The 15,003-nt window shown below is 35.7% G+C and overlaps 1 protein-coding gene across 1 annotated transcript; it reads left to right on the top strand.

Annotated features, from left to right (window-relative positions):
* The first annotated feature begins 4,256 nt into the window (after positions 1-4,256).
* Positions 4,257-14,583, top strand: afg3l2 (AFG3-like AAA ATPase 2). Its single transcript, XM_077226785.1, has 17 exons — positions 4,257-4,469; positions 5,219-5,312; positions 5,411-5,491; positions 5,575-5,693; positions 6,300-6,452; positions 6,552-6,626; positions 7,313-7,437; positions 7,525-7,798; positions 7,894-8,031; positions 8,116-8,269; positions 8,496-8,603; positions 9,444-9,569; positions 9,654-9,764; positions 9,908-10,023; positions 10,127-10,327; positions 12,912-13,106; positions 13,223-14,583. Exons 1-17 carry the CDS (start codon positions 4,377-4,379, stop codon positions 13,463-13,465), a joined length of 2,406 nt encoding a protein of 801 aa, XP_077082900.1. The 5' UTR covers positions 4,257-4,376; the 3' UTR covers positions 13,466-14,583.
* The last annotated feature ends 420 nt before the right edge of the window (positions 14,584-15,003 follow it).

Here is a 15,003-nt window from a genome sequence, read left to right as displayed (position 1 = left end):
TACACTACATACACACACACTGTAAAAAAACAAAAAACTGGGAGCTGTGGTTGCCTGAAATTTATCGTAAAAAATGTGGTTGGAACATTTTAGGTTTTATAGATTAAACTTGAATTTACAGTAAAACATTTGTTTCAGCAACTGATGTAATTTTAATATTAATAAATATAACCACATGTTCTCAGGAGTACTTTGGAAAACTGTTTTCAGTTAGCACAATCTGACACTGCATCGAGGAATGCAATTTGAATCTCTGTTATATAAAGCTATACATAATTATATGCAGTGATGTTTCCGAGTTCTCGGAAATGTGTGCTGTGGTCAGATGAGTCCACTTTTCAACTTGTTTTGGGGGAAAAACTGACATTCTCAGTCCCAAAGATGAAAGGGACCATCCAGATTTTCATCAGCGCATAATATAATATAATATAATATAATATAATATAATATAATATAATATAATATAATATAATATAATATAATATAATATAATATAATATAATATAATATAATTTATTGTAATTATAATTTATTGTAATTATAATTTATAATAATAATAATAATTTATTGCATTATTTTAATGTGCTTTCACGCTACAATAATGTGCTCTCGACATTTGACAGGAAAATAACGCCATACAGGTGCAATAGCAAACATCTGTCATGCAGGGGTGCATCAGTGCAAACTTCGTGACTTGCATGTGTGAAGGTACCATTGGAAGCATATATTGGGATTGTACAGAGGCATATACTGCCATCAAGATGACATCTTTCCTGGAAAGCAAGAAAATGCCAAGCCTCATTCTGCACATGCGAAAACAGAGTGGTTGTAGTAGGGATTTTGCTTGACTGGCTTGCCTGCAGATTTGTCTATCGAAAATGAATGGCCCATCATGAAAAAGAGAATAAGACAATGTCGTACAAGGACTGTTGAGCAACTGTCTTGTACCAGATTGGCCAAAAATTCCACTTGCAAAACTGCAACAATAGGTATCCTTAATTCCCAAATGATTAAAAAGTGTAATTAAATAAAGGTAATGTGACACATGCCTCTGTCCCAACTTTTTTGGAGCCATTAAAATCAAAATTTGGTTATAATTACAATTAAGTTGGTCAGGGAAAATATTGTAAATCTTTTCTTTGTACTTTTGTCAGTTAAATTAAGGTTAAAGAGAATGAACAAATCACAGATTCTTGATTTTACTGCATTTTACAAAATCTACCGACTTTTCTGGAAATGGGATTGTTACAAAACCCTAATGAACAGTTATTTCAACAAACATGCATCAAATCATAGCATCAAATGTGAAGTGTCACGCAGGGAATTCTGGGAATGTCAGTTTACAGTTTTCATAATAAATTATGCAATTTTACTAAATGTTCTTTTTCACTAAATGTAAGGTTAGATCTATTATCATATTCACAGTACATAGTAAGGAAACTTACTGTTAAACAATAAACAGGTCTTTACTGTCACATTTTTACAGTCAATATTCGTACACACTACCAGTCCCAGTCAAACGTGTGGCATATTTAAGATTTTTAAAATGTTTTTGAAAGAAGTCACTTAGGCTTCATGACTCCTGTGATGGAAAGCTGAATTTTCAGCATACTCCTTACATCATCATGCATCTCCTTATACATCCATACATCATTAGTCTTCAGTGTCACATGATCCTTCAGAAATCATTCTAAGATGCCGATTTACAGCCCAAGAAACATTTCTTATTATTATCAATGTTAAAAACTTTTTTTTGCTGCTTTATTTTTTAAATATTTCCACACAAATATTAATCAGTTAAAAATGTTTTCAACATTTATAATAGAAACCATTATTAATAATTGAGCACCAATAATAACTGGTGATAATCTGAAGGATCATGTGACATTGAAGAATGGAGTTATGTTTAAAGTAACCACCACCTTTGAATTATTTATTTTTTTTAAAACACAGATTAAGTATTTTACTGTAATTAAGATGGTTGTGTAAAAGTGTTGATTGTTGATTCAGGTCACTCTTTCATTTTAGTTTCTATTTGTGAATTTAGAGGAACTGAAACTTAAAATACCTGTCACTGATACTGTGGAACAGATACATCTAAAGGGCTTGTTGGATGTGGGCATGCATGGAATGTTCACAAAAATATCATCCTGTGCAGACTTTTTCGTAACATTAACCACCTGCAAATATTCCTATTATTCATCCAACTATGACACAGATTACTATTAATGTTGATGTTTTAACGATGTTCTGGTTTACTTACACAGTGTGCTGCATTCAAAAAAATCAAATGTTTTAGAATAAAGTATTATATTGACTGTTTTTTATAGACGTTTTCATGGTTTTAATTTTTTTTAAAAGCATTTTCTTAATTATAACTTAATCTAGCGGATTTGGCCCCTTAAGGGGCAACCTTGCAACAAGAATCTGATCATTCTGGGCAAGATGAAGTGTCCAGTCAAAGACTTTGGGAAACATGTTGCTTCATGCTACGGTAGGCTACACATTGCTGCCAGTGTTTTGCTCTTTCCTCTACTGTGACCCTGGTACGACCCTTCTGAACAAACACTGGGACAATGTTTAAATTTGACCACACAGTCTATGCAGATAATAAATGGATTAGAGAAAAAAAGACGTAATTCTCTTTAGAAATACTAAAAAGAATTGTCCTAAATAGGAGTATGCTGCAAACAATTGCCCAAATAATCCACTTTTGATATAGCCTATGAGATAGAACAATTGTATCTTTCATTAACAATAAAAAGTATGTAATCCAGTGAAAACAGTACCCTTTAATGATGAGTGCAAAAATTATTTATTTCAAAATTCCCATTGACTAACATTTCGGATTAAAATGTTTTTTCCATATTGGCAACAAGTCTGATGTCATGATGTCATCATCATGTGAGCTATATTTTCACCATATCAAGCCTATATATTTTTAGCTTCTTTACTTTTTGGTTTATTTACGACAATTAAATTCATGTTGTATGTGATTGATGAATATGCAATGAAACTAAAATGAAGTCATCGCTTTTCCTTGCTGTTAGGCTGTCAATTAGAAAGGCTCATTGCCCAAGGTGAAAAAAAAGTGAAAAGAAATTTTACGCATTGTGTAATTCAAAATATTTAATGACTCTAAAATGTAAATATATATATATATATATATATATATATATATATATATATATATATATATATATATATATATATATATATATATATATATATATATATATATATATATCTGTGGGAACGCACAGAGAAAAAAAATGTTTGTAACTGCTCACACCTGTTTATTTTAAACTTTGATTTGTCTGCTATTTAGTCTCATTCGTTTCTTTGCTCTGGATTTGTGGACGTTTCCTGGACTGATTCCGGTTACTGACCTTTATCGCCCGGCTTTCGACCATGTCAGCCATGTAGGCTACAGGAACATGTTTTGTTCATTAAATGTTCTGATCTGCCTTTGCTTTTTATGTTTTATTTATTATACTTAAAATAAATTTGTATATCCGTTTATTTTGTTTATTTTATTTTTTCCACAAATGTATGACTTTTGGGGAACCACCATAGCAGGATCTATAGCAAGTACCTCGGTAGCCTATTTATAAAATCCTGCGTACCGTCCTGCACAACGTAAATGTGTTATGTGTAAAATCTGTAAAAAGAAATGAGCGAATTCTGTGCAATAAACTGTATTTTTAATATATCACGATGGCTCACGAGTTAAGTGTTTGCGCTAAATCTGCGCAGATTTGACTTACACGAACTTCCCCCAACAAAGTGAGTAAACATAGTAACATGCCAAATGGGCTAGTGATTTGACAGCGTTAAGTTACCCGCCACAGCTGATTTTTACCCCCATTTGGCGGGTTGGAGGGTGTTAAGACTTTTTATCACTTGAAGATATCAAAATGACTTTTAATTCAGCAATAGAAAACGTGTTCAGAAGATATTTGGATTCTGTTGATTTATTTAATGTAATTTTAATGACAAATTTAAGTAATATAATAAAGAGAACGTGCAGGAAAGTTACACACGTCCACCGAGGGTTAATCTTTTTTTTACGCTTTATTCAATAACAAAACATACAATAATTAAATAAAAAATAATACAACATAAAGATACCGAAATTAACAGTAATACAGGGGAAAAAATAAAGAAAAAATATTGATTATATTAAAATATGTATATTATTTTTTTTCCACAGAGGGTTAACCGTAGATATTTACAGTGAGTACAGTTACGTCACCAGCGCGCACCGGAAGTGAATCGCAATGGACCGCAGTAAATTTCAAGTTCATGTTGTCAAAACTTTTCGTCCGATGTCTTGTTTTCTGTATTGATCAAAGTCACAAGCGCACAGTGCCATAATGGCACACCGATATCTGCATCTGTCAAGAGGCTGCAGGAACCTTCTTCATGCTCTGCTACCAAATGTCAGATCAACAAACCGCGTGCAATCGGTAAATGTGCAGCTTGACTCTATTTCAAAGGATTTTTCATCATCCATGGATGCATCACCTGCTTCACCATATGCCGTGATATAATATTACAAATACGCATTTTATCATTCGTGCCATCGGGTTGTCTTGTCTGATGCAGACTGCGGTGTTATAGACCGGAGATGTTGATAGTAACGTAAACAAGGGTCGGCCTGTATGACATTGCATTGGGTAACACGTTATGTCACAGTTCTTCAAATTAAATCTGTTATACCGTCAAATCTAACGAAGACAGCTTCGACAGTGCTGTTGATGGCTCGGCGTTGCTTGTCTAACGTTTCAGTAATTCGTGTAAACATTGTTATTATAGATATAAAAACAATTCAGAACCTTATTGACATTTCACTGCTTGTTTTCATAGTATCTGTTGAAAATTGTTACATAATTCCCAATGGGCTAACGTTACAAATGAAAATATTTTGAAGCACTTTTACACTGAAAATATACTTCAGGCATTTGAGCTTCACTGGCAAAACCCTCAAGAGAACCTTAGAAAGGTTAAACTGCAAGTCCCTTTAAGAGAAATGAACACTGTAAACGTCACGGTCTTCTTTCAGTAAACCGAGGAAAGGCTTTGAAACATAATATTTTCAGTGTGGCAATCTGAGGGACCAAAATGTTCATTGAGTATCGTTTCATTTTTACAGCAGTCTGTTGTTCAGCAGGTGTGAATAAGTATATTGACCATCTGAATGTATTTGGTTTTGAAGGTTCAGGGTGTTGGACAAATCGTCCTAGACAGAAGATCCTTGCTCTCTCAGGTCTTAGGCACCTATAGAAGATTATGCTCCAAACCTCCCAAAGGTGTGAAAATCATTGACAAAAATTCTGACATTGAGGTGCTTAAAGCTGGTCATACCTAGACTCTTCTGCTAATGGCATTTTATTTTCTTGCATTGAAGGATTTGAAAAATACTTTCCTAATAATAAAAATGGTGGTCCAAAAAACGGTGAGCCCAAGCCATCCAACGCAGAAGTCAAAGGTAATATCTTTGATAAGCTTATAATTCAAGTTAATAGGCTTTTATATGATGCCATTCTGTTTTCTGTATCTGTTTTAACCTAGAGCCCAAACCAAGCAATGCTCAGAAGACCGCTGGTGGAGGTGGAAGTAGTGGAGGAGGCGGAGGAGGAAAAAGAGGGGGGCGGAAAGATGAATCCACGTGGTACAGCCGTCTCCAAAAGGTTAAACATTCTGTAGTAATTATTATTAGTAATATTAAAAAGCTTGTTTACTTCTCTATTTACTGAGGCAGATGTCATGATATTTACCCCGAGTTCTTCTTTTATGATTTGATAATCATATCTTACTACAACATTCATGTTATTTTGAATTTATTTTTCATTGAATTAAAAATGAATTCAAACTTAAATGGTTTTGAAAAATATCTTGAAATGCACATCATGTAATTTCCCAGGGCGCTTTTTCATAACGCTTAAAGTCGCAATGTAACAGAAGTAGCGACATACCTTTTCTTTCGTATTGATTTGTACATCCAAGTGAAAAGGATTATTGAAATAGAGAGGGATTTGGTTCTGTCCGTCGGTTGTTGATTGGACGTAGGGGTGGGTTTAAGCAGACTAAATGAGAGAAGTCACCAGAGAGAGAAGTCTTCCGTTTCACCGCAAGCTTGAGTTATGACGTTTTGAATTACAAGGTCAAACAAAAAACGACAACATGAAACATGCATGGATGAATCGTTTACAATAATATCAATAACATTCATAGAGTGAATTTCTATTTCATTCAGATTTTAAACACGTCCATATTTCTCTGTCACTCTCATGCAGGGTGATGTGCCGTGGGACGATAAAGAGTTTCGTTTGTATTTCCTGTGTGGAACGGCCTTCTGGACAGCTGTCACATATTATTTCTTCTTTCGAGACGCAGGAAGGGAGGTCACCTGGAAAGACTTTGTAAATGGTTACCTTGCTAAAGGAGTGGTATGTAGTTATTTTTGTTTTCAATTAATGTTGTTTGATGTTTCTTTCTAGCTACACTTAAACTTTGACCTGTGAAGTTATGTATTGTATCTTTTCTAGGTTGACAGATTGGAGGTTGTAAACAAGCGATATGTAAAAGTCATCTTTACCCCTGGTAAAACTCCAGTTGATGGGGTGAGTTTAAGTCGATAGGAGGATGTGTATAATTTTTAGATAGTCATTGGTAACCAAGGCAATGGCTATATAATCAAAAATATAAATTTATCAGCCAGCACAGATTAGGCTGACATACACTGCCGTTCAAAATTTTGGGGTCAGTAAGATTATTTATATATACAGTATATATATAATGTATATAATGTATATATATATATATATATAAAGAAATTAATACTTTTATTCCACAAGGATGTATTAAATTTATCAAAAGTGACTGTAAAGACATTTATTATGTTACAAAAGATTTCAGTTTTAAATAAATGCTGTTCTTTTGAAGTTTCTATTCATCAAAGAATTCAAATGTAAAGCAGCACAACTGTTGAAAACAGTGTCACATTGAAGACTGTAATGACTGCTGAAAATTCAGCTTTGACATCACAAGAATAAATTACATTTTAAAATATATTAAAATCTTATTTTAAATTGTAATATTTCACAATTTTACTGTTTTTTTCTGTATTTTTGATAAAGTAAAATAAATGCAAACTTGAGAGAATTCTTTCAAAAACATGAAAAAAATCCTACCAACCACACACTTTTGATAGTGTATGTGACATAGTGTAAGTACGTTATTAATTTCTCAGGTCTATAAAGACTATCATGATAATGACACAATGAACTGTGATGCTTTCTTCAAACAGCAATACGTGTGGTTCAACATCGGCAGCGTGGACACATTTGAGCGGAACCTGGAGACCGCTCAGCTAGAGATGGGTATTGAAGGAGAGAACAGACTGCCGGTGGTCTATTCCACAGAAAGTGATGGGTGAGACATTGACTTAAATGTGCAAATGTTTAAATGCTGCACAATTTCGTTTTTTTAATTTCAGTCTTATTCTTCTGTCATTTTCAGGTCGTTCCTCCTTAGCATGTTTCCCACCGTTCTGATCATTGGGTTCTTGCTGTTCATGCTGAGGAGAGGGCCAGCCGGAGCAGGGCGGCCGGGGAGGGGAATGGGTGGGCTCTTCAGTGTCAGTGAGACCACTGCCAAAGTACTACGAGACGAGATAGACATCAAGTTCAAGGATGTGGCGGGCTGTGAGGAGGCCAAGCTGGAGATCATGGAATTTGTCAACTTTCTCAAGAACCCAAAACAGTACCAGGATTTGGGTGCCAAGATTCCAAAGGTAGCGCAAGACTTTTAAATAGCATTGCATAACTGGCTTGCAATTTAGTAAAAGTGAATTACGATTTCAACAGACTGTTCAATCTCCTTGTTTAGGGGGCTATTTTGACTGGACCTCCGGGCACAGGAAAGACTTTACTAGCCAAAGCGACTGCAGGAGAGGCCAACGTTCCCTTCATCACTGTGAATGGATCAGAGTTCTTAGAGATGTTTGTAGGGGTTGGGCCAGCCAGAGTAAGTGGATTTTCTGTATCCTATGATGAGCTTTATGGTCTTCAGCAAACTTAGTTCACAGTGTGACACTCTCTTTTTGGGTAGGTTCGGGATCTCTTTGTATTAGCCCGGAAGAATGCCCCGTGCATTCTCTTTATAGATGAGATCGACGCTGTAGGAAGAAAGAGAGGCAGAGGCAACTTCGGTGGCCAGAGTGAACAAGAGAACACACTCAACCAGTTACTAGTTGAGATGGATGGTTAGTTTCTGAAAAACAGTAGTTTCCATGATCGAGTAGTGCTTTGATTTTAGATGTTCTTATACATTATAATTTCTTTGGGTCATAAATCGTAATCCAATTATGGGTGTTTTATTGGTCTCAAACTCTAGATCTTTCATGTGTAGGATCATAGCAATATTAAAAATCGGTAATACAATGATTTGATGTAATTATATGCAAATGTATATCTTTCTCTCCTGTATAGGATTTAACACCGCTACCAATGTTGTAGTGCTGGCAGGCACCAACAGACCAGATATTCTAGATCCAGCTCTGATGAGGCCCGGGCGTTTTGATAGACAGATATACATCGGTAAGAGTTTTTTTTTGGTAATAGTAGATTTTAAATTATACAGTTTGATTTGATTTCGCCCTGCAGCTCAGGCTGGAAACCTGTACATTTTTCTATCCTGCTTCCTTTACAAATCTGCGGGGACCAATCACAAACTGGCTTATCGCACTATTGGCGCGCTATTTAACACGATGACGAGAAGCGACCGTCAATCCTATTCCTTTTAACCTCTCGACGATTCTCTATGGCTTTTTTAGTTTAGCAAACAAAACGTTTGTTGACACGTTTTCGCGTCGCTCTGCAAAGTACGTCACCCGGATCGTTGGTCTGATTGGTTGAAGGACTATCCAATTGCGTACAGATTCATTTGAGCTATGCCCGTTGATCACACCTCTTGTGCAGTAGAAAATACAGAGCAGACTCCCCATACTAATGTTCAATCTTAAAAGATTGAGCTTTGTCTGGTGATAGCCAGACTAGTAATATTGTGGAATATTATTATAATTTAAAATAAATGTTATCTATTATAATATATTTTCATATAGACACCACTCCAGTCTTCAAATATGCTGATTTGGTCAAGAAACATTTACTATTATCAATGTTGAGAACTGTTGTGCTCATGTGTGTTGTGCTTTATGTAAATTATAATAAAAAAAAAAACAGGATTCTTTGATGAATAGAAAGTTCAAAAGAACTGCATATAATTAGAAACATTTTGTAACATCATAAATGTCTCTTCTGTCACTGTTTATCAATTTAATGCATCCTTGCTGAATAAAAATATAAGTGTTTTTTAAGAAAAAGACTTCAAATTTTTGAATGGTAATGTATATTTTATATAATGCATAATAATTGCAGGACCACCGGATATCAAAGGCAGAGCCTCTATATTCAAAGTCCATCTGAGACCACTAAAGCTGGTTGCAGACTTGAACAGAGAAAATCTGGCAAGGAAAATGGCTGCTCTAACACCCGGTTTTTCAGGCATGTAAAGACTTTTTATACCTTTTATTTGGATTTCAAAAGTTGTTTATGAGCTGTAAACTGAGCTTCACTGCTCACTAACAGGTGCGGACATCGCTAATGTGTGCAACGAGGCTGCGCTAATTGCAGCCCGCCACCTTTCTGACGCCATCAACCAAAAACACTTTGAGCAAGCCATCGAACGAGTAATTGGAGGTAAGTGACGGATGTGAAATTTGAAAATCGCATTTTAATTTTTGGTTGAACATATTTATAGCAAAATGTAATATTACAATATTAGACGGCACGCATAGTTTTGGTGTGAAGTTCATATAATTAGGAGCTCTCTGCATGTTTAGGTCTTGAGAAGAAGACACAGGTGCTGCAGCCAGAGGAGAAGAAGACCGTAGCTTACCATGAGGCTGGTCATGCTGTAGCTGGCTGGTTCCTTGAGCACGCTGACCCTTTGCTTAAAGTAAAACTCCCACTTACTCACCTGTACTTTCATACCCTTGATGCTATTCTGCCCTGAAACTGTGCTTTTTCAGTGTATTCAGTCATATCGTTGGTCATTTCAGGTGTCCATCATCCCGCGTGGGAAGGGTTTGGGCTATGCACAGTATTTGCCTAAAGAGCAGTACCTTTACACCAAGGAGCAGCTGCTGGACAGGATGTGCATGACGCTGGGTGGACGTGTGTCTGAGGAGATCTTTTTTGGCCGCATTACCACAGGGGCACAGGATGACCTGAAGAAGGTGACACAGAGTGCCTATGCACAGGTGGGTCACACATTTATCTGATTTGATCGTTGGAAATGATCATTTGTGGTTCATAGCAGTGGATGATTCCTGACATTTTGATTTGCATTTGATAGGATTTTACGTTAATTTTTTAATTTGTGCTGTTTTACTGCGTTTAGGGCTGTCTCTATATTATTGAAGGCTTTATTTGAAAAATTTATATTGTTTTATTTTCATTCCTTAAGAATGAAAGAATGCATTTTGACAGGAAAATGTAGTCAAATTTATATTTAGTATATATAAAGTCAAATTTCAGTGCTTGTAAAATCACCATTAACTAAAAAAAAATCTAGTAATCATGATCAGCACTACATACAGTTGTGTCCAAAATAATAGCAGTGTGTTTAAAAAAGTAAGTAAAGCTCAAAATCCTAATAATAACTTGTATTTCAATACACAAAAATGCATTGGGAACATTGCACATTCTATTCAAGATCAAAGCATGAAGAAAAATTTATGAAATGTGTTTTTACTTTATAGAAAGTGAAGAAAAGGGAATATTAGGCTGTTCCAAAAAATAGCAGTGTCTGCATTTTTCTTTACAAAGTCAAACATTTACTGTATAAACTGAAAAATGCTTGAAGATTTAGCTTTCTTGTGAATCACTGAACTAATATTTAGTTGTATAACCACGGTTTCTGAGAACTGCTTCACATCTGTGTTGCATGGAGTCAACCAACTTCTGGCACCTGTGAACAGGTATTCCAGCCCAGGACGATCGCACTACAGACCACGGTTCCTCTGCATTTCTTGGTTTTGCCTCAAAAACAGCATTTTTGATGTCACCCCACAGGTTTTCTATTGGATTAAGATCCGGGGATTGAGCTGGCTAGTCCATAACGTTAATCTTGTTGGTCTGGAACCAAGATGCTGCTCGCTTACTGGTGTGTTTTGGGTCGTTGTCTTGTTGAAACACCCATTTCAAGGGCATTTCCTCTTCAGCATAAGGCATAATGACCTCTTTAAGTATTTTGATGTTCTCAAACTGATCCATGATCCGTGGTATAGATAAATAGGCCCAACACCATGGTATGAGAAACATCCCCATATCATGATGCTTGTGCCACCATGCTTCACAGTCTTCACAGTGTACTGTGGCTTGAATTCAGTGTTTGGGGGTCGTCTGACAAACTGTCTGCGGCCCCTAGACCCAAAAAGAACAATCTTGCTTTCATCAGTCCACAAAATATTGCGCCATTTCTCTTTAGGCCAGTCAATGTGTTCTTTGGCAAATTGTATCCTCTTTAGCACATGTCGTTTTTTCAACAATGGGACTTTGCGGGGGCTTCTTGCTCATAGCTTGGCTTCACATAGGCGTCTTCTAATTGTTGCTGTACTCACGGGTAACTTTAGATCTTCTTTGATCACCCTGGAGCTGATCATTGGCTGTGTCTTTGCCATTTTGGCTATTCTTCGATCCATTCGAAACCGTAGTTTTCCGTTTTCTTCCACGTCTTTCTGGTTTTGGTTGCCATTTTAAAGCATTTGATACCATTTTAGCTGAGCAGCCTATCATTTTCTGCACTTCTTTATAAGTTTTCCCCTCTCCAATCAACTTTTTAATCAAAGTGCGCTGTTCTTCTGAACAATGTTTGGAACGGCCCATTTTATTCAGATCTTCAGAGAGAAATGCACTATAACCACCATGTACAGTCCAGTACTGCCTTCGTCCTTAAATAAGGGCCACTTATTGACACTAGTTTTTTCACAGAATGATTAACGTCACTAATTGAACTCCACACACTGCTATTATTTTGAACACACCCCTTTCAATTAATGATTAAATTATACAGAATTAGCAACATACATGTCATGACTGCTGGGTCTGTATTTTTTCTATTACTCTACTACACCTACTAGTAAATGATTTGCCATGTAGAAATATAATTTCTACCAAAAACAGTGATTGCTCTGGTTAGTGATGTTGGACTGCTATTATTTTGGACACAACTGTACATAAATATATACACTACCGTTAAATGTTTGGGGTCTTTTAAAAAATAAATTATAATACTTTTATTCAGCAAGGATTAATTAAACTGGCCAGAAATGCCATTGATAATGTTTCAAAAGAATTCCATTTCAAATCAATTTTGTTCTTTTGAATTTTCTATCCATCAAAGAATCATGAAAAAATGTATCACAGTTTCCACAAAAATATTAAGCAGCACAACTGTTTTCAACATTGATAATAAGAAACGTTTCTTGAGCTGAAAATCAGCATATTAGAATGATTTCTGAAGGATCATGTGACACTGAAGACTGGAGTAATGATGCTGAAAATTCAGCTTTGCCATCACAGGAATAAAATCTTAAAATATAAATGTTTGTTTTAAATCGTATAAAAATTTCACACTTCTTTAAAAAAAAAAGAAGAATGAATTGTTTTTATGTATATTTATATTATTTAACCAGCTAATGTAAATAAAATTGATGGGGACATTTTTTTAATTATTAAAAAAGAAATAGTGAAATATTTATTATTATTTTTTGGTGAAATTATTGCATGTTTATAAATCATTCCACAGACCCCAGCTGCAAACTGTTACTCTTCCGTCTACAGATTGTGCAGTTTGGCATGAATGAAAAGGTAGGGCAGGTGTCATTTGACCTGCCGCGTCAGGGAGAGATGGTTCTTGAGAAACCCTACAGCGAAGCCACGGCACGCCTCATCGACACGGAGGTCAGAATCCTCATCGGCATGGCCTATGACCGCACACATCAGCTGCTCTCTGAGAAGAAGGCTGAGGTGGAGAAGGTATGGCAGGCCATTACCAGGATCAATGTGTCTTACATTGAGTCGTTTTCATCACATCGTCATCTCAAAAGAACCGTGTACAGAGAGAAACAGTAATTATCTCTCTTCACCACTAGGTGGCACTGCGTCTACTGGAGATGGAGGTGCTGGATAAGAACGACATGGTGGAGCTTCTGGGCCGAAGGCCGTTTGCTGAAAAGTCAACATATGAAGATTTTGTGGAGGGAACGGGGAGCATGGATGAGGACACATCACTGCCAGAGGGCCTGAAGGACTGGAACAAGGAGCGAGGCAGCGAGAAGGAGGAGAGTACGGAGGAGCAGGTGGCCCGACAGATCACTGGTGGCATGCCCTTCTGAGGACATCCGTTCACTGTGACCCTGAAGGGTCAGAGCACTTATTTATGAGATGGGAAACACTTGTCTGACGGACACTGAGGCAAGTACCCTGTTCTTCAGGAGAGCTGTGATTTAAGGACTGGGTAGAAAGCATCGGACTTATATTGTGTACAGTAAGGTGTTTATGAAATACAAAATTTCATGTTCAGAAGTTAATTGTGTTTCAGCAAAATTGAAACAGGATCAGAAAATCTTCTGTTGAAGGTGAAGTGTATTTTATTGTGATCTCAGCGATTAGCCAAAAAATCAGGCAAAAGATCTGTAGCTTGTCAAAAAAGATTCTCTAGTCATTTAAATTTTACCCGTTAATGACCAAGAAGACATACAATATATATATATATATATATATATATATATATATATATATATATATATATATATATCTTGACGTTTAACAAGAAACATGTAGCATCACCTGACATGCACATGTTGTGTTTTTTTTTCTTTCTATGCATTAGGATTCCAGTTCAAATCTTCCTCAATTTCGTGAGCTTTCTGAAAGTTCTTTTTGCAGTGCTGCTTGCTTACTGGCTGTCTAAAAGACTGAAATATACGATTACGAATGTTGTAACATAACATACTCTTTTCTCTCACAGATTTGCACTGACATGGGTGTCAAGGCTTTGGTTTCCTTGTGATTTTATGCAGTTTATGATCACATCCTGTAATTGAATGACAGAGCAGTCATTTGCTTATGTCTTTTCTTCTGTTGAAGTTTATTTGGATCATTTATGGCCCCGGGCAGCTGCTCTCTGTGGTACAGATTAATTAAACTGTAGTTAAATTCCAAATAGTCGCATAATAAGTCACATTTGTAATGAAATAGGATGCAAACATACACAAATGCAGAAGCAGTAAGTAGTTCATTATGTTGATGATGAGCTTATGAAGGTGTGTGATTTTGAGATTCAGTGTTTATTCTACAGTACAAATCCAAATCACGAAACAAGCTTTGAGGGTTTAAACCTTTTGTGACTTCAGCAGGTATTGCTTGATACTACATCTAAATGTGTATTTTGTTCTGTGAAAAAGGTTTTGAACATATTCAATAACCTGAATAAATCTACATAAACTTCAAATTATTTTTGTTTAGTTCTTGATAACTATGCGTGGAATGAAATGACTTGTTTTGTTTGGGACACATCAAATTGCTAGGAGATGCACAGATCCACGGCTTCAGACAGCAACGGGAAAAAAACCCCAGTTTACATCAGTGTTATTATTGTTAACTAAAACTATTCAAGGTTTAAATTAAACTATTAAAAGTTTAATAAGTAACTGAAATAAGTTTAAGTACTAAAATTACATTGAAAAATAAATGCTTAAGGATTTACTTTGAAACAATTTTCAATCAAAAATTACTGGTAAAATTCACAAAGTAAAAAGCATGTTACACTAAAATGAAACACTGAAGTAGTATTTTCAGTTACACTTTACTTAAAGCCTTTATGCATTAAAAATACTTTTATAATGCATTATATAAATTATACCTTGTAATG

Source organism: Siphateles boraxobius, unplaced genomic scaffold (genome assembly GCF_051911475.1).
Source record: "Siphateles boraxobius isolate OS27281-9 unplaced genomic scaffold, OSU_SipBor_1 1, whole genome shotgun sequence".
NCBI lineage: Eukaryota > Metazoa > Chordata > Actinopteri > Cypriniformes > Leuciscidae > Siphateles > Siphateles boraxobius.
Note: the sequence above shows the minus strand (reverse complement) of the source record. Positions and strands in the feature narration are given on the sequence as shown.